The 22,606-nt window shown below is 40.1% G+C and overlaps 1 protein-coding gene across 1 annotated transcript in view; it reads right to left on the bottom strand.

The window, feature by feature from the left end:
- Nucleotides 1-19,000, bottom strand: part of LOC127103837 (protein MAIN-LIKE 1) — a 104,494-nt gene extending 85,494 nt beyond the window's left edge. The window contains exons 1-2 of the mRNA XM_051041078.1: nt 18,886-19,000; nt 18,191-18,654 (exon numbers count right to left, since the gene is read on the bottom strand). Coding sequence (XP_050897035.1) covers nt 18,191-18,654; nt 18,886-19,000 — 579 coding nt within the window. The remainder of the gene's footprint in view (nt 1-18,190; nt 18,655-18,885) is intronic.
- Nucleotides 19,001-22,606: the final 3,606 nt, after the last annotated feature.

The raw sequence follows: 22,606 nt of genomic DNA, 5'->3' as shown, positions 1-22,606 counted from the left end.
AATTGTCTTGACTTCCTGATTTTAATTGACCATCTTCCCAAGATCCAAATGAGCTGAAATTTTATATGCATGTCATTATGTAGATTGTGATTGAGTATGAATTATTTCATAATTTTTGGAATTGATTATGTTTGCTTTTGAGCTTGGTCTTGCTGTTGACCTCTATGTGCTCCCTTTTGCCATGTTTTGACTTCTTTGGTCTATAAAATGATGTTGATGCATGATATGAACTTGAAACCAATTGTGCTTGCTTCTCAAATGTTTGAACTTGACTTTGGTTGACTTTCATTTGCTGTTTTGACTTTTATCATTTATTTTTGACCCTAGGCTTGCCCTAGTGGTCTTTTGGGCTTATGTTGAGTTCATCTGTTTCAGGTTAAGCATAGTGCTTCAAAGAAACCATGCCAATTTGTTTGAGCTTGACTATATATCATGTACTAACCTTTGTTTTGTAGGTGGTATGACTCATATGAGTTTGGTCTTGTGCTTTGGCACTTCTGATTACTGTTAACTGTTGTTTCATTTCCTTCTGACTTAATTGTTGAAATGTGAACTGATAAGTTTGACTTTTTCAGGTACCCTTTAGTTGCTTTATTTGCTTGCTTTGCTATTTAGCAATTTGCTTTGAGGTAACCCCTCTTTCTTCATGTAGTCTGGAGACCCGGTCTGTTATTTGGCCGGGCAAACTGTCTGAAGTCCTCCTTAAGAGGCAATGCTTGTGTGTGTTTAATTTTGTCCCAAGCAGGAAAAGTCCTTCAAAAAAGGCAATTGGTAGATCAAAGGGATAAGTAGCCTATCCCCTACTATTCAGTGAGTCCTCTCCTTGCTCCCATTACATGGTTGTAGCATTGAGATAAAAACCCAAGATCTATCGAGTCAATAATGTGGAAAGAGTTCCTACTTTCTGAACTTCCACACTTTCTAATGCTCTCCCTGATCAGGGATAGAAGCAATGAGGCACACCCCTCATCTCCTATTCATCTGCTTCACCTTAGCCTCTCAATGGCAAGGTTAAGAGCGACCTTTACCTATTACAGTTGACTTTCATAGTCAAACCCTCTTGTGTGAGCCCCCTTGTTTGGCTATAGAGTGTGCTGTTTGATATTCATTGATTGATTGATTGCTTCATATGCACATGTTTGCTTGTATGCTTCATGCATTTATCATCATCATTAATTGCTCATTAATGCACAATCATCTTATTTGTCTTTGTGATGTTATCATTGTTGTTTGCCCATTGAGGACAATTGTAAGACCATCCATTGGCCATTGCTCCTATGATATGGAAGTGAGTTGTAAGACCATCACCTTGGCCACTCATCTTATCTTTGCCTGTTGCATTTGATTGTATGTGAGGTTGCAACTGTAAGTCCCTGTAAGTTGGCATTTGCTTTCCTATGATCACATGTTGTTTTGCTTGTTTGTATGTGAGGATACAACTGTAAGTCCCTGCAAGTTGGCATTTGTTTCCTAGGACCATACTGTGGAGGTTAGAGTAAGCCCAGACTGATTGGCATCTGACTTCCATGTTTTATTTTTCTTTGTTTATGTGAGGTTGCAACTGTAAGTCCCTGTAAGTTGGCATTTGCTTTCCTATGATCATATGTTGGATATTGGTATAAGTCCAGACAGATTGGCATCCGGTATCCAAGTTTCATTTTGTTTTAGGAGATTAGTATAAGTCCATTGAGTGGCCTCTGATATCCATTTCTGTTTTAGGAGACTGGTGTAAATCCATCTATTGGTATCCGGTATCCACCTTTTATTTCTTTGTTTGAGGAGATTAGTGTAAGACCATTGTGTGGCATCTGATATCCAACTTTATTTTAGGAGATTGGTATAAGCCCAGTGATTGGCATCCGATATCCGCTTTTGCTTTCTTTCTTTGTTTGTTTGTTGTTATCCATTGCTATTCCAAAGGACACACTTGAATCATCTCCTATATGATCTCAAGAAGTGAACCTTCTAAGAAGTTTTACAATCCATCCTCATCCATTCATCCTCATTATGTCCTAAACCTTTTCACACTTTGATTTCAAACTTGACATAGATATTGTGCAAACATCTTCATGCTTTTTCTAACTAAAAACCTGGACCTCAAGTCCTTGACTCTTTTTCAAACTCCATTTTCATAATACTTCTTTGAATCAATCTTAATCATACTTTGACTTCATTTTCATAATCACAATCAATAAACTTCACTCATTCACTTTTTTGGCTTTGTCCATTGTTAATCTTTTCATGCATTAGCCATAGGTTTCAATTATCATTGTGGTTGATGTAAATCTTGCCTATCCTTAGTGAGTCGACAGTAAGACTTCCGTACTGAAAACAGGGCTAACCCCTCTAGTACGTCGAAGCTATTCCTCGCATGGTGGATGTTGGTTTTGGTCGAGTTTTCTCCCATTGATAACGAAAAGCCTCAGTGCTATTGTTTAAAACTGAATCCACCAACTTTTGGAAATCTTTTAGCCGAACTACGGCGTTTTGATCCTTACCTTTGATGGAAGGTACGTAGGCAGCGGGTTCATCCGTTCAAACACAAAAACACAAAAATAATAAATTGTATATTCTTTTCTCATCATCCCAATCATGTTTGCACAATACTTATGTCATAACAAATAACAATCTTTTACAACAAGTGTGAAAAGGGCTCCCTAGGAGTACCTAGGATGTAGTGGGTGCCTAACACCTTCCCATTGCGTAATTTACCCCTTACCCAGAATCTCTGATCTTTTTATTAGTTTTCTACGTGTAAAACTTCTTAGGCTTTTGTTCGCTTTTTAGCCAGTCCTTTGGATAAATAAAAGTGCGGTGGCGACTCGAAATTTCAATGTATACCTTGCTTATGGTTTAATCGATAAATCATATAGCGACGAATACACCGCTACAATATGCAATGCATGATAACGAATGCAGATGCAATGGTATATGAATGAATGCAATGCAAGCCATGCATATTTTTTTTTTCTCAATACACGGGTTCAAAAGTCTGAGGTACTGATGAATCAGATTGCTCTCCAAGAATAGGTTCTCACCGGGTATGATCTAGGGTTACAAAGGTTCCTAGAGTCATGGATCCATTAGACTGTTTGCTACCTGCGGCAACTTACTTGCCGGGAATCAACTCCATCCAAAGAATCTACTCTAAGTGAGGTTCTGGCATCGATCCAACGAGAAATTCATCTCGTGGACCCACACTACGCAACCATCTTCCTAATTGGACACATGATTAAGGTTCTACAAATGGTCCCTAGAGTCATGGATCCTTATGAAAATATCGAAGCTTACGGCAACTTACTTGCCGAGCAACAACATCCTCTCAAGAATCTACTCTAAGTAAGGTTCTCGTACCGACCCAACGAGAAATATATCTCGTGGACCCGCACTACGCAACCTCGTCCTATCTTATGTTTTTACTCGAGACTCGGGTAAAAAGTCTTTCCCACAAGGTTTGCAATCAGAGTATCTCCAAGTACCAAAGCATATCGAACCAATATAACAGATTATATCAATATGACAATAAAGATAACAAAATCAATAAAGAAAAGCCACACAAGTAAACAAACAAAGGCACACAAACGACCTAACTGGGCTTGACTCACTTAGAGATTGTTTTCCTCAGCAGAGTCGCCATTTGTCGCACCTCAAAAAATGGGGATACGACTTCAAAGCAAAGCGCGATCGCACACTCACAATGATGGACCGAACAGAGTCGCCACTGAACTTTATTTATTCCCAAAAATGGGAAAGGGAAAATACCGATAAAACCCCTAAAAGAAAGGATAAGATATGGTCATTGCAACCAATATCAGGGTTCGGGAGTCGATTACGCAAGGGGAAGGTATTAGCACCCCTCACGTCCGTTGTACTCAACGGGAACCATTAGGTTAGTTGTGTGCGTTAGTGCTAGTTGAAATATCAGGCTTTTCGAATTATTAAGTGGGAAAGAAAGAAAGGATGAGAGGAGAATTTTTTTGGATTTTTAACGAAGGACTAAACCTAAGTTTTTTATTAGTGGGCCTGACAAGATTTACAAATCCTGCTCCTACGTATCTCAAAAGAGAAATCAAGGCTTACGTAGTTCTGGATAGAAAAATGCTTGTTTGTTGGTCGATTTTAGCGAAAGCTATATTGTATTAATCGACGAAAGCATTGTTTTACCCAAAACAGATGAGGAGTGGACGCATACCACACATCGAACGGATTTATAAATCTACATTCGGAAAAGCGTCACTTATCTCGACTCAACAATCGTGGCCGAAACATTGTTTTGCATCACCTTAAGACAATATATCTTTCATTTATGAAAAAGGTTTTTTTGATTAATTAATCGCACGACGGCGAGAAAAGAGTTTGATTGGTTGGATGTATTTTGAGTGATGGCGAGAACTTGGATGAGCGAGATATACATCTCGAATCCTAGTCTCAGGAGCGCATGGTATACACCATGTTCCATTTCCATCTTATTTGCAAAAATGTTTAATAAGAATTAAGTGTTTTTGAGGTTTGATTGAGAAAGGGTTTGAATAAACTGTATTGACATTTTTAGACGATGGCGAGAGCCAAGATAGGCGAGGCATACGTCTCGAGTCTTAATCTCAGGAGTGCACGGTATACACCATGTTCCATTTCCACCTTTATTGAAAAAGTGTTAAATAAGAATTAGGTATTTTGAGTTTTGTTGTGAAAATGACTTGACCCTAGATCAAGTATTGATGGACGTTTAAGAGAAATTTGAATGAGTGTTTGAGAGAAAACAAAGTGGATAAATTTGGATGATGGCGAGAGCTAGGATTGGCGAGATATACATCTCGAATCCTAGTCTCAGGAGTGCGCGGTATACACCACGTTCCACTTCCATCTTTATTGAAAAGGTCTTAACTATGAATTAATATTTTTTGAGTTTTTATTAGAAAAAATGGCTTGACGTTGAATCAAGCGTTTGATGAAAATTTGAAAGAAATGGAATAGAATAGGAGGGAGAAATGAATTGATTTGTTTATTGAGGAAATACTCGACGTTGGATCGAGTCATTATTTTTGATCCTTTGGAAATGGTTGATTTTATTCTTGTGTTAGTAGCTAACTAAATAGTCAAGCAATAAAGAAATAAAACAGTAAAAATTATTACACACAAAGGGAGTGGGGTACATTTTGTCAAATGGGGATTCAAAATCATGAAATAATTAAATCGGGCCTAAACAACAAATAATGCAATGTATGAGTGTAAGTGCAAGAGAACTGGCTCATTGTAAGAAAGCCTAAGAGTAAGCTATGTGAGGTTGATGGTGGTGCTTAAAAAGCAATCGACTTACAAGGGTATGGAAATGGGCTCGACATTGAATCGAGAAAAGTGTGATTCTAGTAGTTTAAAGCGGTTTTGAATGGATGATGAAATTAAAGGAAACCAAACTTGTGTTATTAAATAATAATGAAACTATGAGTATAGGAGAAATTATAATAAAACATAAACATGAAAAAAAATGAATGCTAAAAGAAATAAAATGCTATATATGGGTATCGAACCCACGACTATCTGGTGGAGTGCTAAGAGTCTTTACCGCCCAGCCATGACCGCCCACTTGCCAGAGTAATGAAATCAACAATATATGAAATGAATGTTTAAATCACACAAAAGGAAACGAAATCATAATGGGCATAGCGACATGGGCCTGGGTAAGTTTGGCTCGTTTGGAATCGAAGCCCAATCAGAAAAAAAGCATAACAAATCAGGTAAAAAAAATAAACCCAAAACTGGATTTGTTTGACCCACCGTCTCCTTCTTTTCCAAATCAAGATTCCCTCCCCCTTTTCAGAACAACAACACATAAACCGTACAGAAGCATCACAAAATAACCCCAAGGTCCTCGCTTCCGATTTCAATTATAAAACGCGAATGGCAAAAAGGGTGATACCGGTGATGGATTTTCGAACAACGACAACAAACAGCGGTAAACAATCGAATGCATCATGCATAAAGAGAAAGTGATAACCCGTGAAACCGCGAAAGCGACGACGATTTGGTCGATTTGGTCTTCCTTCGAACTGCCTCCGCCTCCTTTTCTTCGCAGTGGTGGTTTCAGGTAATTTAACTCGATTGAATTTTGCACTGTGCGAAAGGATACTGTGAGATTGATGAGAAATTTCGTAGCCGCCGCTCCTCTCTTTGATTCTGCTCTCCCTCCTTTTATGTCCAACAAATTTAGGGTTTTCAATTTGGTCTTTGGTGATCCAAGAAGTATCTCTGCGAACTCCTTTCAGGGCTCAGAATTCGGATTGTCCTGTTTGATGCTTGTTCTTGGAACGGTAATCTGAGCCTGTGCTTTTCCTTTGAACTTTTGTCTCCATTCCATTTCAGGTATTTTCTGAATTTTCTACAGCTTTGACTAATGGCTTCATGTTTTACTGCAGTGAAGTTTGGAGCGTTCATGAGTAACTTTGGTTTTTTACGTGGCTCTCATTCTGTTCTTCTTGCTTTCTATTTTTTTCTGCTACAATTCGTGTCTGGTTTTACTCATGGCATGCTGTAGGTTGCTTCCACCAGTGCTTCCTCAAAAATCAGGAACACCTTCAATTCCAACTTCTTGTGCTAACTTTGCATCTAAATGTTCAATTTCAGACAGTTGCAAAGCCTGCTCTTCTGATTCAAAAATAGTGGCTGGTTGGCCCTTGTGTGTGCTTGTCTTGCTTTGCATCATACTGTTTTTGAGGCACATTGGCTGCAAGCTACATGATGGTTTGTTGGCTTGGAAACGATGTTGTATCTTATTGATGTCTATTGTTTTGCAGGTTTTGAGGATGGATTCATGTTGCAGCAAAGTAATGGATTGGTATATATATGTTGTGGTCTGCAGGTTAGTGTTGCACCTCTGTTGTGCAGGCTGATGCAAGTTAGTATAGATTGCTTGCAATGGTGTGTTGACTGCATTGTGGCTTGGGGACGTTTGGTTAATTGTGTACTGTTTTTCTTGCAGGCTAACTGAGTTTTAAGGTTCTCAACATGTGCTTTGAGTTGCATAACCTCACTGCTTTCTTTACTTATCTGGGCTGCCCCAAGTTCTACAGTGGAAACCCTCTGAGCAAACTTAAAAGTACTCACCGTTTCACCAAAGGAATCTGCTTCGGGACTCACATGTGCAAACATCAAAATTTTAGCATGTCCGCCTAAGGAATCCTGCAAAAGAAGTGTGAGTTTGCTGTTCAATTCTTGCTCTGGTTTTTTTGCAATGCATGGAACTTGTTGTATGACTTGATTTGCTCACTTGACATGCTACTAGATAATAGTGCTTGCGTATGGTATAGTTGTTTCACTAATCCTGTATTGATGTAACTTAGTTTCTTTTGTTTCATGACATATTCTTGTTTGGAATTCCTTATTGCTTGGTTTGATGTTTGTTCTTGCACTGCATTTTCAGCTTGGTTTAAACAGCATGTGTGTATGGAAAGCTTGACATATTCTAGCCTCATTCATGCTTTGTTATGCTTCTTGGTCATGAGCACATGAAAGATGATGTTGGAACAAAGGGCTTGTAACATGACATTGAAATCGGAAGCAACTTGTCTTATGGAATTGGGTTGATGCTTAAATTAGTGTAGGATTTTGGGTTGTCATTGACTATGTTGGATTGGATTGGAATTGGGATTAGATGTGAATTATGGTTATATCTTGGTTGTGATTTTTTTTTATGAAATTTGGGAATTGGTTGTAATGTAGAAGTTAGTTGTAGGTTGAAGGTTAGGGAATTTGGGAAAAATGAGATTGAATGGACAAAGAGCTCCATGAATTTGAATGGTTTATGTAATATGTGTGAAATTGTTTGAAAGTTTGAATGAATGGTAAGGTTATGGTTATAGTTTGAACTTAATTGAAGTGATTGTAAAGAATAAGAATGGTGAGACCTTGGTTTATGAAATGGGTGTTTTGGTTATAAAATGGATTTGGATTTTTTAGAAATAATCCAAGACTAATCTAAAGGTCAATTAAAAATAAAAAAAACAATAAAAACCAATTAAAATCAAATTAATCTATAATTTGTTAAAACTACTTTGATGTCCAATTCTAACATTTATTTGGAAATTAAAAATCAATTAGAATTTGAATCATTAGTAAAATCACAATTAAGATTAAATTGAAATTTGGAATTTAGGCTTAATTTGAAATTAAAATCAAATTGAAAATAAAAAGTCAAATAATTAGAACCCATTTTATAATAAAAACACCATGATCACGAAACCTAGATAATGACCAATGTTTATCAAAAAATATGGATTTGGGAATGGACGGTTGCCTTTAGTCATGAATGTATGCAAATGAACTTTAGGCCAAGTGTCAAATGAAAAATAAAAAAAATGGAAAAATTCAGGACCAAAATCGGGGTATGACAGTTGCCCCTATTTAAGCGTCTTCAACTAGAGAATATGAAGCAGGACACTCTTCATATGATCATAGTGGGAGATGGTTAAATACTAAGAAGACCCGGATTTTGATCCTGAATCTTTATGACATGATATGATATGATATGACATGATATGTGCTGATGCGAGATTCTCTTTTTTTTTGTAATTTTTATCTGCTAGGGATATAGTGAACCCTTAACAGGAGATGCTACTAGGCGGACCAAATCTGTGGGGAATGCCGATGACCCACAGGGAGACAGACCAATGGTAAAAAAACAAATTTGCTGGGGAAGACAAATCCTGCTGGAGAATCAGACACACACTGGGGAGTACTCAAAGTGAAATTTGATAAACGATACTTAGAACACAAGAGATTTCGGTAGTAAGTTCATATATGGCCTACTAAACCCGAATAAAGGAAAAAAAATGCTACAACAGGTTCATATATGACCTGACAACGCTGGCATAAAGCACAACAACAGGTTCATATATGACCTGACAATGCTGGGGAATATCAAGAAGTTCTGACAGCAGGTTCAGATATGACCTAACAAACTCAGCAAAATACAAGAAGAGTGTATCAACAGGTTCATATATGACCTGGTAATACTGGAATGAAAGCTCAACAGCAGGTTCATATATGACTTGATAACACTGAAACAATCATAGAGAAAAACTCTTCAGAAAAGGTTCATATATGACCTGACACTGGAATAAGGTTCAACAACAGGTTCATATATGACCTGAATAGTATCGAACAACAGGTTCATATATGACCTGACAATGGAATAAAAGCTCAACAACAGGTTCATATATGACCTGAATAGTATTGAATAACAGGTTCATATATGACCTGACAGTGGAATAAAGCTCAACAATAGGTTCATATATGACCTGGATAGTATTGAACAACAAGTTCATATATGACCTGACAATGGAATAAAGCTCAACAAACAGGTTCATATATGACCTGACAATGGAATAAAGCTCAACAAACAGGTTCATATATGACCTGAATAGTATTGAACCACAGGTTCATATATGACCTGGGAATGGAATAAAGTTCAACAACAGGTTCACATATGACCTGAATGGTACTGAACAACAGGTTCATATATGATCTGATAATGGAATCAAGTTAAACAACAATTGGACTTGAAAATGACTGCGAAAACCGGATGTTGGTTCAAGGATACCACCAACAAACTGGAATTAGAGGTCAAAAGACATAGGATCAACAATAAGACCTAGGTCAATGCATAATGAGCACGACGTACATTTCGGCTATGCATGATATATGAATGATCATGATTATGATAATGCTGACACTTGAGCGGACTGGGAGTTTGTAAAGACTGATTACAGAGATTTTGATTCCTCAACACCGATAACTCAAACCCGTACAATTAACAAGCGCACCTAGAGGAGAATCTGTCATGATTGTCAGTTATAAATAACCAAAGGTCCGTCCTTCTAGAGGATTAATAAGTTGTACTCCATGGGGACTTTTGTTGGTGATCCAGGAATATTTATGCAACCTAGAGGCTTTCGGGGAAACAAATGATTTTCCTTTGATTTTCACATATATCAAAGTAATTTCGCTTTTTTTTTACTAAATTTCAAATTCTTTTTCAAGTTTCAAAACTTCATTATTAACAAATAAATGACATTTTGCATAACAAAGAAAAGCGTAGATTAACACAAACTAACAATGATTGGGAAAACTTGTATTTTATTCAAGAATGGTAGCACACAAATGGCGTAGCTCCATAGAGTGTTACAATTTTTTTGGAAAATGGCAATAAGGAAAGGTTTACGTTGAATTCAGTGACCACTAACATCCCTACTAGATATGATTTCCCAAAACCTTGCTTCTAAGGGGAGTAACTGGATTGATCTTCCACCTCAAATTCTTCGGTGTTAATCAGTAACAACTGATGCAGTTTATGCCTTTTGCCCCTAACTTTTGCCTGGATCGCCCTTTCGGGTTTTCAATCCACCGGGACGCTCCTTTTTGCCTAAGTCGCCTTTTCAGGTTTTCAACTTAGCGAGCTACCATTTTTATTCATCCCTAACTTTTGCCTGGACCGCCCTTTCGGGTTTTCAGTCCACCGGGATACCCTTTTTTGCCTAAATCGCCCTTTCAGGTTTTCGATTTAGCGGGTTTTTATTAGGCATAGTATTTTTTAACTACATCAGAGTTCACAGGGTGTGAGAGCTCTTCATCATCCATAGTTGTGAGAATCAAGGCACCTCCGGAGAAGGCTTTCTTCACAACATATGGGCCTTCATAATTGGGAGTCCACTTCCCACGTGAGTCCTTGTGTATTGGCAAGATCTTCTTAAGCACGAGGTCTCCTTCTCTGAATTCCCGAACACGTACTTTCTTGTCAAAAGCCCTTTTGAGCCGTTTCTTGTATAATTGTCCATGGCACAAAGAAGTCATTCGCTTCTCATCTATGAGGTTTAACTGATCAAATCTATTTTGAATCCACTCAGCCTCTTCTAGCTTGGTCTCCATCAAGATTCTCATTGAAGGTATCTCCACTTCAATTGGGAGAACTGCCTCCATCCCATATACCAAAGAGAACGGGGTTGCCCCTGTTGAAGTGCGGACGGAAGTCCGGTATCCATGCAGTGCAAAGGGTAGCATTTCGTGCCAATCCTTATAGGTTTTTACCATTTTCTGCAGGATCTTCTTGATGTTTTTATTAGCGGCTTCAACAGCGCCATTCATCTTTGGACGATAGGGTGAAGAGTTATGGTGCTCAATCTTGAAGCTCTCGCATAACTCTTTCATGGTCTTATTGTTCAGATTCGTCCCATTATCTGTGATGATCCAACTTGGAATTCCATAACGGCAAATGATCTCTTTCTTGAGGAACCGTGCAACCACTTGTTTTGTCACATTAGCGTAAGAGGCGGCTTCTACCCATTTGGTAAAGTAATCAATGGCAACCAGGATGAAGCGGTGACCATTGGAAGCTTTAGGCTCGATGGCGCCAATCATGTCGATGCCCCACATTGAGAAAGGCCAAGGTGACGTCAAAACATTTAGTAGAGTCGGAGGCACGTGCACCTTGTCAGCATAGATTTGGCATTTATGACACTTTCTAGCATAATTGAAGCGATCGGATTCCATGGTCAACCAATAATAACCAGCTCTCAAAATATTCTTGGCCATGGCATGCCCATTGGCATGAGTTCCAAAGGATCCTTCATGAATCTCTTTGATCGACAGGTCCGCTTCACGTCTATCCACGCATCTGAGCAGAATCATGTCGTGGTTTCTCTTGTATAACACACCATTACTTAAGAAGAATTTGGATGCTAACTTCCTCAATGTTTTCTTGTCAAGGGATGTTGCATCTGTTGGATATTCTTGATTTTGCAAAAAGCACTTGATGTCGTGAAACCAGGGTTTACCATCGTCTTCGTCTTCAACCGACTGGCAGTAGGCAGGCTCAACTTTCCGCTCGATCTGAATGAGAGGTGCTTCATTATGGAATCTGACTTGGTACATTGAAGCCAACATAGCCAAAGCATCAGCAATTTGATTCTCAGTTCTCGGGATATGACGAAAAGTGATTTTGTCAAAGTATTTTATTAATTCCATGACATAGGCACGGTATGGGATCAACTTGGTATCACGAGTTTCCCATTCGCCCTTGACTTGGTATATCACCAAGGCTGAGTCTCCACATACTTCGAGGATTTTGATTCGGAGATCAATTGCTGCTTCGATGCCTAGGATGCACGCCTCATATTCTGCTATATTATTTGTGCAATCAAAACACAACCTTGCTGTGAAAGGAGTGTATCCACCATTTGGATTCAACAGGACAGCTCCTACGCCATGCCCCATGTAATTGGAGGAACCATCGAACATGAGCTTCCACCGAGATCCGGGTTCAGGTCCTTCATCAAGTCCTAGGATTTCACAATCTTTTACTACCATAATGTCTTCATCAGGGAAGTCAAACTTCAACGACTGGTAATCTTCAACGGGCTGGCTTGCCAGGTAATTAGACAACACACTTCCTTTAATGGCTTTCTGAGATACATATTGGATGTCATACTCAGATAGTAACATCTGCCAACGGGCGAGCCTTCCAGTCAAAGCAGGCTTTTCAAAGATATACTTTATTGGATCCATTTTTGAGATCAACAAAGTAGTGTGGCAAATCATGTATTGTCTTAGACGACGAGCGGCCCATGCTAAAGCACAACAAGTTTTCTCCAAGAGTGAATATCGGGATTCACAATTGGTAAATCTCTTACTCAGATAATAGATGGCATGTTCCTTTCGACCGGTTTCGTCATGTTGTCCCAGCACACATCCCATTGATTTTTCAAGCACAGTTAAGTACATAAAAAGTGGTTTCCCCTGGACAGGTGGAATTAGAATAGGGGGCTCTTGCAGGTATTGTCCAATTTTCTCAAAAGCCACTTGGCAGTCAGAATTCCATTCAACTGCTTGATCTTTTCTGAGCAACTTGAATATAGGTTCACACGTAGCAGTCATGTGAGATATAAACCTAGAGATGTAGTTCAAACGTCCCAGGAATCCCCTAACTTCTTTCTCTGTACGTGGAGCAGGCATTTCTTGTATTGCCCTAACCTTGTCCGGATCTACCTCAATTCCTCGTTGACTAACAATGAAACCAAGCAACTTTCCAGATCGGACACCGAAAGTGCATTTAGCAGGATTCAGTCGTAGTCGGAATTTCCGAAGACGCTCGAATAGCTTTTGCAAGTGGTCTATATGATCCTCTTCACTTTGATATTTTGCAATCATATCATCCACATAAACCTCAATTTCCTTATGCATCATATCATGGAAAAGGGTGACCATTGCTCTTTGGTAAGTTGCCCCAGCATTTTTGAGACCGAATGGCATTACCTTGTAGCAAAATGTTCCCCAAGGGGTGATGAATGTGGTCTTTTCCATGTCTTCTGGATCCATCTTGATTTGATTATAACCCGAGAATCCGTCCATAAAGGAGAAGACTGCGAACTTAGCAGTGTTGTCTACCAGAGTGTCAATATGTGGCAGGGGGAAATCGTCCTTACGACTAGCTTTGTTTAAATCCCTATAATCAACACACATCCTGACCTTGCCATCCTTTTTGGGTACTGGTACAATATTAGCTACCCATTGAGGGTACTTTGCAACTGCTAGGAAACCGGCATCAAATTGACGTTTCACCTCGTCACAAATCTTTAGAGCCATGTCGGGTCTTGCTCTTCGGAGCTTCTGCTTCACTAGTGGACAATCTGGCTGTAATGGTAGCTTGTGGACCACAATATCAGTATCTAAACCTGGCATATCCTGATACGACCAAGCAAATACATCTACATATTCTTGTAGCAATTTGATCAATCTTTCTTTAATGCTTGCCTCAAGTGTAGTCCCAACTTTGACCTCTTTCTTATCTTCTTTAGTGCCAAGGTTGATTGTTTCCACTGGTTCTTGATGCGGCCGAAGGGCCTTTGACTCATGCTCGAGCATCCTTTCCAATTCTTCAGGGAAATCACAATCTTCCTCACTATCCTCTTCCGCTTGGTAGATGGGGAGTTCAAAATTATAGGAAGTAGTGGGGTCATCGAATTCAATTGGTTTATTGATTATTCTTCATGTTTTTTAATGATGGGTTTTTTTTAGTAAAATGGAAATAAAAAGCAAAAGAAATAATAAAAAATATTTTTGTAGTTTTTGAAAGGATTTCCATTTTAAGGAAAGAAAAACAAAGTAAATGAACGACAAGAATTTGAACAAAATGCTCTTTATTTGTCATAATGATTTTTTTTGAAATTCAAAAGGGGCCCTACAAATGATCCATTAGCCTTGCGCAGAGCTAAGGATTTTCAAAAAACACAAAGGAAAACACAATTACTTTGACACGGGAAAAACTTCTGGAATCTCAACCGCTTCCCAATTTGTTAGGGATGCTTCACATCGGTATATCAGGTTTGATGTTTCTCCATCTTCAGTGTCATCTTCCACTGCACCAACTTGATCTCCATGGATAAATCCTTTGCTCAGGAAAACTTCTTGTATGCTCCGCACACGGTCCTTTGCAGGGACCAGGGCTCCTTTATTAGTAGAAGGCTTGTACCCCAAACCAAAACGGTCATTTTTCTCATTGATGTTGATGACTTGCCCCCAACCTACAGGGCCTCCACTTTCAACTGCTGATCTTGCGCTCTTCAAAGAGGCGAATGACAAAATGGTTTTCTCAATAGGATCCTTAACCTCTTCAAGTGTGGCATTGGATATTTCAAGTGCTTGAAAAGAGGTTTCTAAGGCATCCTCATCAGCCTCAATATAACGGAAAGAGGAGAGTTGACTGATGATAAAATCTTCTTCACCCGAGACAATGACGAGCTTGTCATCGACAACGAACTTCATCTTTTGATGCAGAGTAGAAGTTACTGCCCTAGCAGCATGTATCCATGGGCGTCCCAAAAGGCAGCTATAAGCTGGATTTATGTCCATGACTTGGAAATTGATGGGGAATACATGCAGTCCGATCTGTATTGGTAGTTCTACCTCCCCAACTACTGTCCTTCGCGAACCATCAAATGCTTTTACCACAAACGCACTAGGTTTCAACTCCGAACCTTGGTAAGACAATTTAGCAAGTGCCCTCTTTGGTAGAACATTGAGGGATGATCCAGTGTCAACTAAAACTCTGGCCAGAGCATCTTCTTGGCATTTTATGGACAAATGCAAGGCGCGATTGTGATTCTTCCCCTCTTTGGGTAGCTCTTCATGGCTGAAACTTAGAGTGTTGCAAGCTGTGATATTGGCGACCACCCCATCGAATTGGCCAACCGTTATATCTTGGGTAACATGAGCCTGAGCAAGCACTTTCAGTAGAGCCTCCCTATGAGCTTCGGAATTCAGAAGTAAAGACAAGATAGATATTTTTGATGGTGTTTGATGTAACTGATCAACTATCTTGTAGTCAGATTTCTTTATTATCCTTAGGAACTCACTTGCTTCATCTGTTTGCACAGCCGGCTGTGCCCCTCCATGCTCTGGGGTAGGATTTATATTTGCAGCTTCCCTTGTTGGCTCTTGATGGTTCACATTAAAATTGGGAGTATAAATCCGACCACTGCGGGTCATCCTGCTTGTCCCTGCGATGTTAGTGATGTCGGTGTCAACATTCTCCAAACCTTTCTTACTTTCAGCAGCTTTGGGCTTTCCATCTACCACTCCATCTACCACTGTTATGTCGTACTTCCAGGGTACCGCCTTGGTGCTTTCAAAAGGAAATGGGGTAGGCATGCAAACTACCACGGGTGATGGATGAACAACATCTCTTCTGTGATAAGTTACCTCAAACGGTTCTGGTATATTAAAAACAGGTTCAATGACTGAAACTTCCTCGTTCTGAATGTCACTTCATACCACTTTACATCCTCTTGGATGAACGGCACATTCCTCACAGTTGTCGTGACATGTATCAATCAATCTAGCCCCCACCAATCCTGCATGAAGCGCTAGCAACAGAGTTTTAACATCTTCCACGTTTTTGATTATACACACATCAGAAGCATCCTCGACGACATTAACATCACCATGCGCTGGCAAAGGGTTACTTTTTACATTGGGTCCGACGTCTCGAAATGAAAGAATCTTCTTCTCAACCAGGTCTCGCACAATATGCTTTAAAGCATAACATCCTTCTAAATCATGTCCAGGGGCACCCCCATGGAAAGGACAATGGGCATCTGGATTGTACCATGGAGGTAAAGGATTTGGTGGAGGACCCAAAGGTCTGGGCGTCACTAACCCTTTCTGTAGTAACGATGGGTACAATTCAGTGTATGTCATAGGGATTGAAGCAAACAGAAGTCTACCTCTCTGTACCCTATTTTGATTTGGAGGATTTTGTGGACGAGGAGCCTGTGCCCTTGGCTGTTGATAAGTAGGTGGCGCGGGCGCTTGCTGGTATATCGGCGCTTGTTGAGCAGGTTGATAGACAGGAGCTTGTGACTGGTTGAAATTTGGTGTGACTGCTGCCACATACGGTTGTTGAACATATTGTACTAGATAAATTGGTTGTTGTTGAGCAAATTGGTGTTGTTTCTTCCATGAATGACTCCTCTTTTGACTGGTTGACACTGCATTTGTATCACCCTCCTTCTTTCTTTGAAATCCTCCAGGAAACTTTTTGGCATTACTACCAGATGTTTCAGAGGTAGTCATCATCTTTCCATTCTTCAATCCCAGCTCGACCTTTATGCCCACGGCGACCTGGTCAGAGAAGCTCGCAGATACACTACTCACCATTCTTTCATAGAACATAGGTTTGACTGTATCCATGAACCAATCCGCTAACTCCTTCTCAGCCAGAGGTGGTTCGACTTGCGAGGCCACTTCCCTCCATCATTGCGCGTATTCCTTAAAAGACTCCTTATCTTTCTGGGACATGCTGAGCAATTGCCTCCTATCTGGGGCCATATCCATGTTATACTTATAATGTTGGATGAAAGCATCAGATAAGTCTTGGAAACAACGAATCCTACTCTAATCAAGGCTTAAGTACCACTTAGAGGGAGCACCCCTCAAGCTTTCTTGGAAGCAATGTATCATAAGTTTGTCATCCTCTACATGCGCAACCATTTTTCGATAGTACATAATAAGGTGACTCTTAGGACACGAGTGGCCCTCATACCTATCGAAATCTGGGGTCTTGAACTTCGCAGGAATCATAAGACCTGACACTAAGCACATCTCCTTAGCAGTAGCACCAAAAACTTGGTCACCTTCCATAGCCCTCAATCTTTTCTCAAGCATCTGGTAATTCTCCTTCATCCCTCTTATGTCTTCCTGCCTTTCCTCATCTTCGTCTGAAAAGTCCGGAGCATGTGGTTGATCCTCAAAGTAAGGTTGCACATGTGCATGAACGAGAGGAGGTGCGAACGTGTGGACCACTGGATGATTTTCATTGATGGTCGGTAGAGGAGCCGTCTGCTGAGCGGATTGTGCAAAACCAGAGGCGCCTTCAACCGGAGGTGTGAAACCGGGAGGTAAACCATAGGTTGGCTAAGTGGTTGGTACTGTCCTTGCAGGTTGGGGTTCAATCGTGGGACCGGCGATTTCTGAAATGACCGTCGCTTGGGCGTCCAACTTTGCCCTGATGACCTGTAGTATCTCCATGACTTGACCCATGTTTCCACGTAGGTCTTCGAGCTATGAGCTCACTCGCTCTAATTCTTGTTCTTGTTCAGCCATTCTCTGTCTTGCTCTGGCACGAGTATTATACTAGTGTTGAAAATTCAGCGTGAAACTGGAGGAAGAAAGGACAGAATGAGACTCTGTTTTGAAAATGCATGAATGCATGTATGGATGCATCTTGTTTGCAAAACTCTTGGTTAGTTTCAATCATTCATTTCAAAAATGTCAAAACACTTGTTCGCAAATATTTAAAATAATAAGGAAATGAAACACAATAAAATGAATCTCAAAAGCGACTTTTCATTAATCTCATATCAAAGTTCAAATACAAACAACGTGCTCATGGCTTATGGGCTTTCCGAACCGTAGCAAGGTCGGTAGTTAACCCTTCTAACATTGCCTTACAAAATTTAATGAAATTAAAGACTTGATGCGGGGTGTTCTCTGGACACATGCACCAATCAGCTTCTTGCAGCTTCTCAGGTAGCTCTCGCATGATGGAGCTCGCAAATTCGGACAGCCTCAGAAATTTGCCCTTCCACTCAGTGTAAAGCCCTTGGAGATCTTGGATGATGCGCAAGTATTCAGCCTTGGTCACCTCTATGTCCCTATAGAGGTTTCTCCAATATCTGCATTCACCTAGCAACACCATATAGGCAGCATCCTGATCCCCACCTTCAAGTGCCTGGATTCTAGCATCGGCTCGTTCCAAATGATATTTCAGCCGTGTGCAAACTCTTTCTGACTCTTCAGTCTTCAGCTTCTCGCGTTCCAGAGTATCCTTGTATTTCTGAATGGTATTCTCCAGTTCACGAGTACGAATCTCAGAAATCAGTCGTGCTTCCCTTTTCATTTCAAGGGTCGGTTCCAGAATCTTGTTGAGTTTTTGAATCCGGAGTAAAGCTCTATCCAACTCCTCTTCCTTTGATTTGAACACAGATTTAGTGCTATATAGCGCTTGTCCAAACTTTTCTCTCCTTGCTTCAGACTCTCTAGCTCTTTTGTTGGAGATTTCAAGCTCTTTGTCCTTCTTTTGTTGATCGTCTTTCAAGTTCCCATTCTCTATCGAGACTCGGCCAAGCTTGATTCTCAAATCAGCATTTTCCAACTCCAACTCCTTGATACGGGCATTGAGCTTCTCTACATCTTCAGGTAATATGGGTTCTGGCTCAGGAACCAATGGATAGATAGAAGGATCAAATGGAAAAGGGATTTTAATCATCTGAACCCTATCTCTAACCCAACAAGTGTAAGGCTCTTGGGCAATGACATTTCTCTTACCCAACTCCTTACCTTTTCTGATAACTGCTTGCCAAGAACTCTTGATCTTTTTCACCATGGGATGATCCGCTTCAGCACTATGTAAGATGAAAGGCTCTAGAGCTTCAGCTTTTGGAGGGCCATTCATAGGGTACCCATGCTGCCTCAGAGATAACACAGGGTTATAGTTGATGCAACCCTTGATGCTAACTTCTGGAAGGGCTTGAGTTCCTTTGAGACAAAAGGACCTTCTTCGGGCATATGGGATCTAAACCAGGCATGCAACAACTGTGCACAACATAAGACGATTCCTCCCTTCTTCTCATGACGATCATGGAGAGTGTAGTAGAGATCTGCCAAGAGGAACGGTACAGGGTTACCAGAGAGGAAAATTCTCACCGCCAGGTGGTCCACAAAATGGTCAATATTTGGGAAGAGAACTATCCCATATACCAACACGGCTAACACAACATAAAAGGCTTCCCAATTCCCTTCTTTTTCCATCTTCTTGGCCTGATCTTCCAAGAACTTCCTAGAAAAACCACTGAAAGGTCCTTTCACATCCCAATTGTCCACGACTTCAGAAACTTTCAGACCCAAAGCTGAAGCTATCCTCTTGGGAGGAATATCTTCATCGAGCTTAGGAAATGGATTATGATCCTTCAAATTCCGGCCTATGATCCTCTCAACCTCCTCCAAGGTAGGAGCCAACTGGAAGTCAGAAAATGTGAAACAACGTAGAGGTGGATCATAGAACTGAGCAATAGTCACTGCGGTATCATGTCCATCTTCTCATTTAGGATGTCCAGAATTCTTCCATAGTTTTGTACAAAGCTGTTGAGTTTGATCGGTGTTATTTTGGCACTCAACTTCTGCAGGCTGGTAAGGTTCACGTTCTTGTATTTGAACTGAAAAGTGCCTCTTCTCTCAGGATTCATCTTGCTAACAAGTCTTGGATTCCTGAAATAATGCGAAACAAACTAAGAGTTTTGCTTTTTATGCGTATGCAATGAATGGATGGATGCAATGTTTTTTTTGTTTTTTCTTTGGATAGGTTCAAAGGTCGGAGGTATGGATAAATTTGATTGCTTTTCCAAAATGGGGTTCTCACCGGGTATGATCTAGGGCTTTGTCACAAAGGATCCTCAGAGTCATTGATTCACAAGAATGTTCGACGCTTACGGGAAATACTTTCCGGTCGTCAACTCCATCAAGGGAATCTATTCTGGGTGAGGTTCTCGTACCGACTCTTACGAAGTATTCACCTCGGGAGTCCATACTACGCAACCATCGACTGGGTTCTAGACAGGGTACTCAGAGTCATGGATTCAAAAAACTGTTTGACGCTTACGGAAAATACTTTCCGATCGTCAACTCCATCTAAAGAATCTATTCTGAGCGAGGTTCTCGTATCGATTCTTACGAAGTATTCACCTCGGGAATCCATACTACGCAACCATCATTTCTAGTTGGCCAAAGGTTCAAAGTTCTAAAAGGTCCTTAGAGTCATGGACCCCTTTGAAACATCGAAGCTGACGAGGTATACACCTCGGGCGACAATATTTGCAAAAGAATCTACTCTAAGTGAGGTTCTCGTACCGACTCTTACGAAGTATTCACCTCGAGAGTCCGTACTACTCAACCATCATCCTATCTTATGTTTTTTCCACTCTAGACTCGGGTGTAGAGTCTTTCCCACATGGTTTGCAATCAAAATCCAAGTACCCAACACGGTGGAACCAATATACAACGAATATCAATATAACAATAAAGATATTAAAAAGAAATAAATAAGGGAAAAGCCACAAAATTAAACAAACAAACGCACACAAACGTCCTAACTAGGCTTGACTCACTTAGGGATTGGGTATGTCCCCAGCAGAGTCGCCATCTGTCGCACCTCGAAAAATGGGGATACGACTTCAAAGCGAAGCGCGATCGCACGCTCGCAATGATGGACTGAACAGAGTCGCCACCGAACTTTATTTATTCCTAAAAAGGAAAGGGGAAATATCGATAAAACCTCTAAAAGAAAGGATAAGATATGGTCATCGCAACCAATATCAGGGTTCGGGAGTCGATTACGCAAGGGGAAGGTATTAGCACCCCTCACGTCCGTTGTACTCAACGGGAACCATTAGGTTAGTTGTGTGCGTTAGTGTTAGTTGAAATGTTAGGCTTTTTGAATTATTAGGTGGGAAATAAAGAAAGGATGAGAAGAGAATGTTTTTGGATTTTTGACGAAGGACTAAACCTAAGTTTTTTATTAGTGGGCCTGACAAGATTTAAAAATCCTGCTCCTGCGTATCTCAAAAGAGAAATCAAGGCTTACGTAGTTCTGGGTAGAAAAATGTTTGTTTGTTGGTCGATTTTAGCAAAAGCTATATTGTATTAATCGACAAAAACATTGTTTTACCCAAAACAGATGAGGAGTGGACGCATACCACACATCGAACAAATTTATAAATCAACATTCGGAAAAGCGTCACTTATCTCGACTCAGCAATCGTGGCCGAAACATTGTTTTGCATCACCTTAAGACAATATATCTTTCGTTTATGAAAAAGGTTTTTGATTAATCGCACGGCGACAAGAAAGAGTTTGATTGGTTGGATGTATTTTGAGTGATGGCGAGAACTTGGATGAGCGAGATATCCATCTCGAATCCTAGTCTCAGGAGTGCACGGCATACACCATGTTCCATTTCCATCTTTATTGAAAAAGTATTAAGGTAGGAATCAAGTGTTTTCGAGTTTGAAAGACGAGGACTTATGACTTGCAAGCTCTTACAGCTTGGGTCTAATACTCGGGACTACGTCTGGATATTTCACCCAAGTAATCCTTTTCTTTCAATTTTATTGAGAAAAGACGTTTGAATATGTACAAATATTTTGAAGAGAAGACAAATATATATGGCTTGCAAGCTCTTACAGCTTGGGCCTAATATTCGGGAAAACTGATAACATGAAATAATATCACATTCTAGGACTCAATTTAATTAAATTATATTATTATTTACTTCAATTTATTTCATTTTATTCGATATTACGTGGTATTTTCTTTCTATTTATCTCAGGTAGTTTATTTGAAGCACAAGTAAAAAAGGAAGAAAAGGAGGTGCAAAAAGGAAATGAAAAGAAGCAAATATCAAAAGCCAAAGCCCAACCGAAAAGCACAGGCGTTGTGCCTGTGACGAGCGTCACACAGGCTGTGACGAGCGTCACGCTTTACCCACTTGTGTTACGAGCGTAACACATGGTGTGACGGACGTCACACCATTCTCCTATATTTTTGGCACCAGGAACGCAACAGACCACGTTGAAACCTACTATCACGCTTGACCCTTGGAACGTGAAGACCATATTACGGAAAGGACTTTTGGAAACCGTTACAAAGCATACCAATATAAATAGTAGCTTTTGGAAAAGCTCTTGGTTCCCCCCTTCGTTCAATTTTCTTCTTCCAGCCGTGCAAGCATACCATTATTTTTCTTTACTGTTTTTGTTTTTAATTGCAGTTTTTATTTTCATTTTCTTTTCCAGTTAAGCTTCTAGCAATTAATTAATTTTTCGCACAATAGTTTCTACACCAGAAATTATTGTGTACCTTTCACCGGATCTAACCTTACATTAGAATCTAGTTTTTTTATTCCTTCGCTTTTATTTTTCTGTCTGATTGAAGAATTCAAGAACAAATCCAACCGGTCTGTGGTGGATGTTCAAGACTGCTGTTAATTACTCAGGTTCTTTAATTA

The sequence above is a fragment of the Lathyrus oleraceus genome, chromosome 7, assembly GCF_024323335.1.
Source record: "Lathyrus oleraceus cultivar Zhongwan6 chromosome 7, CAAS_Psat_ZW6_1.0, whole genome shotgun sequence".
NCBI lineage: Eukaryota > Viridiplantae > Streptophyta > Magnoliopsida > Fabales > Fabaceae > Lathyrus > Lathyrus oleraceus.
Note: the sequence above shows the minus strand (reverse complement) of the source record. Positions and strands in the feature narration are given on the sequence as shown.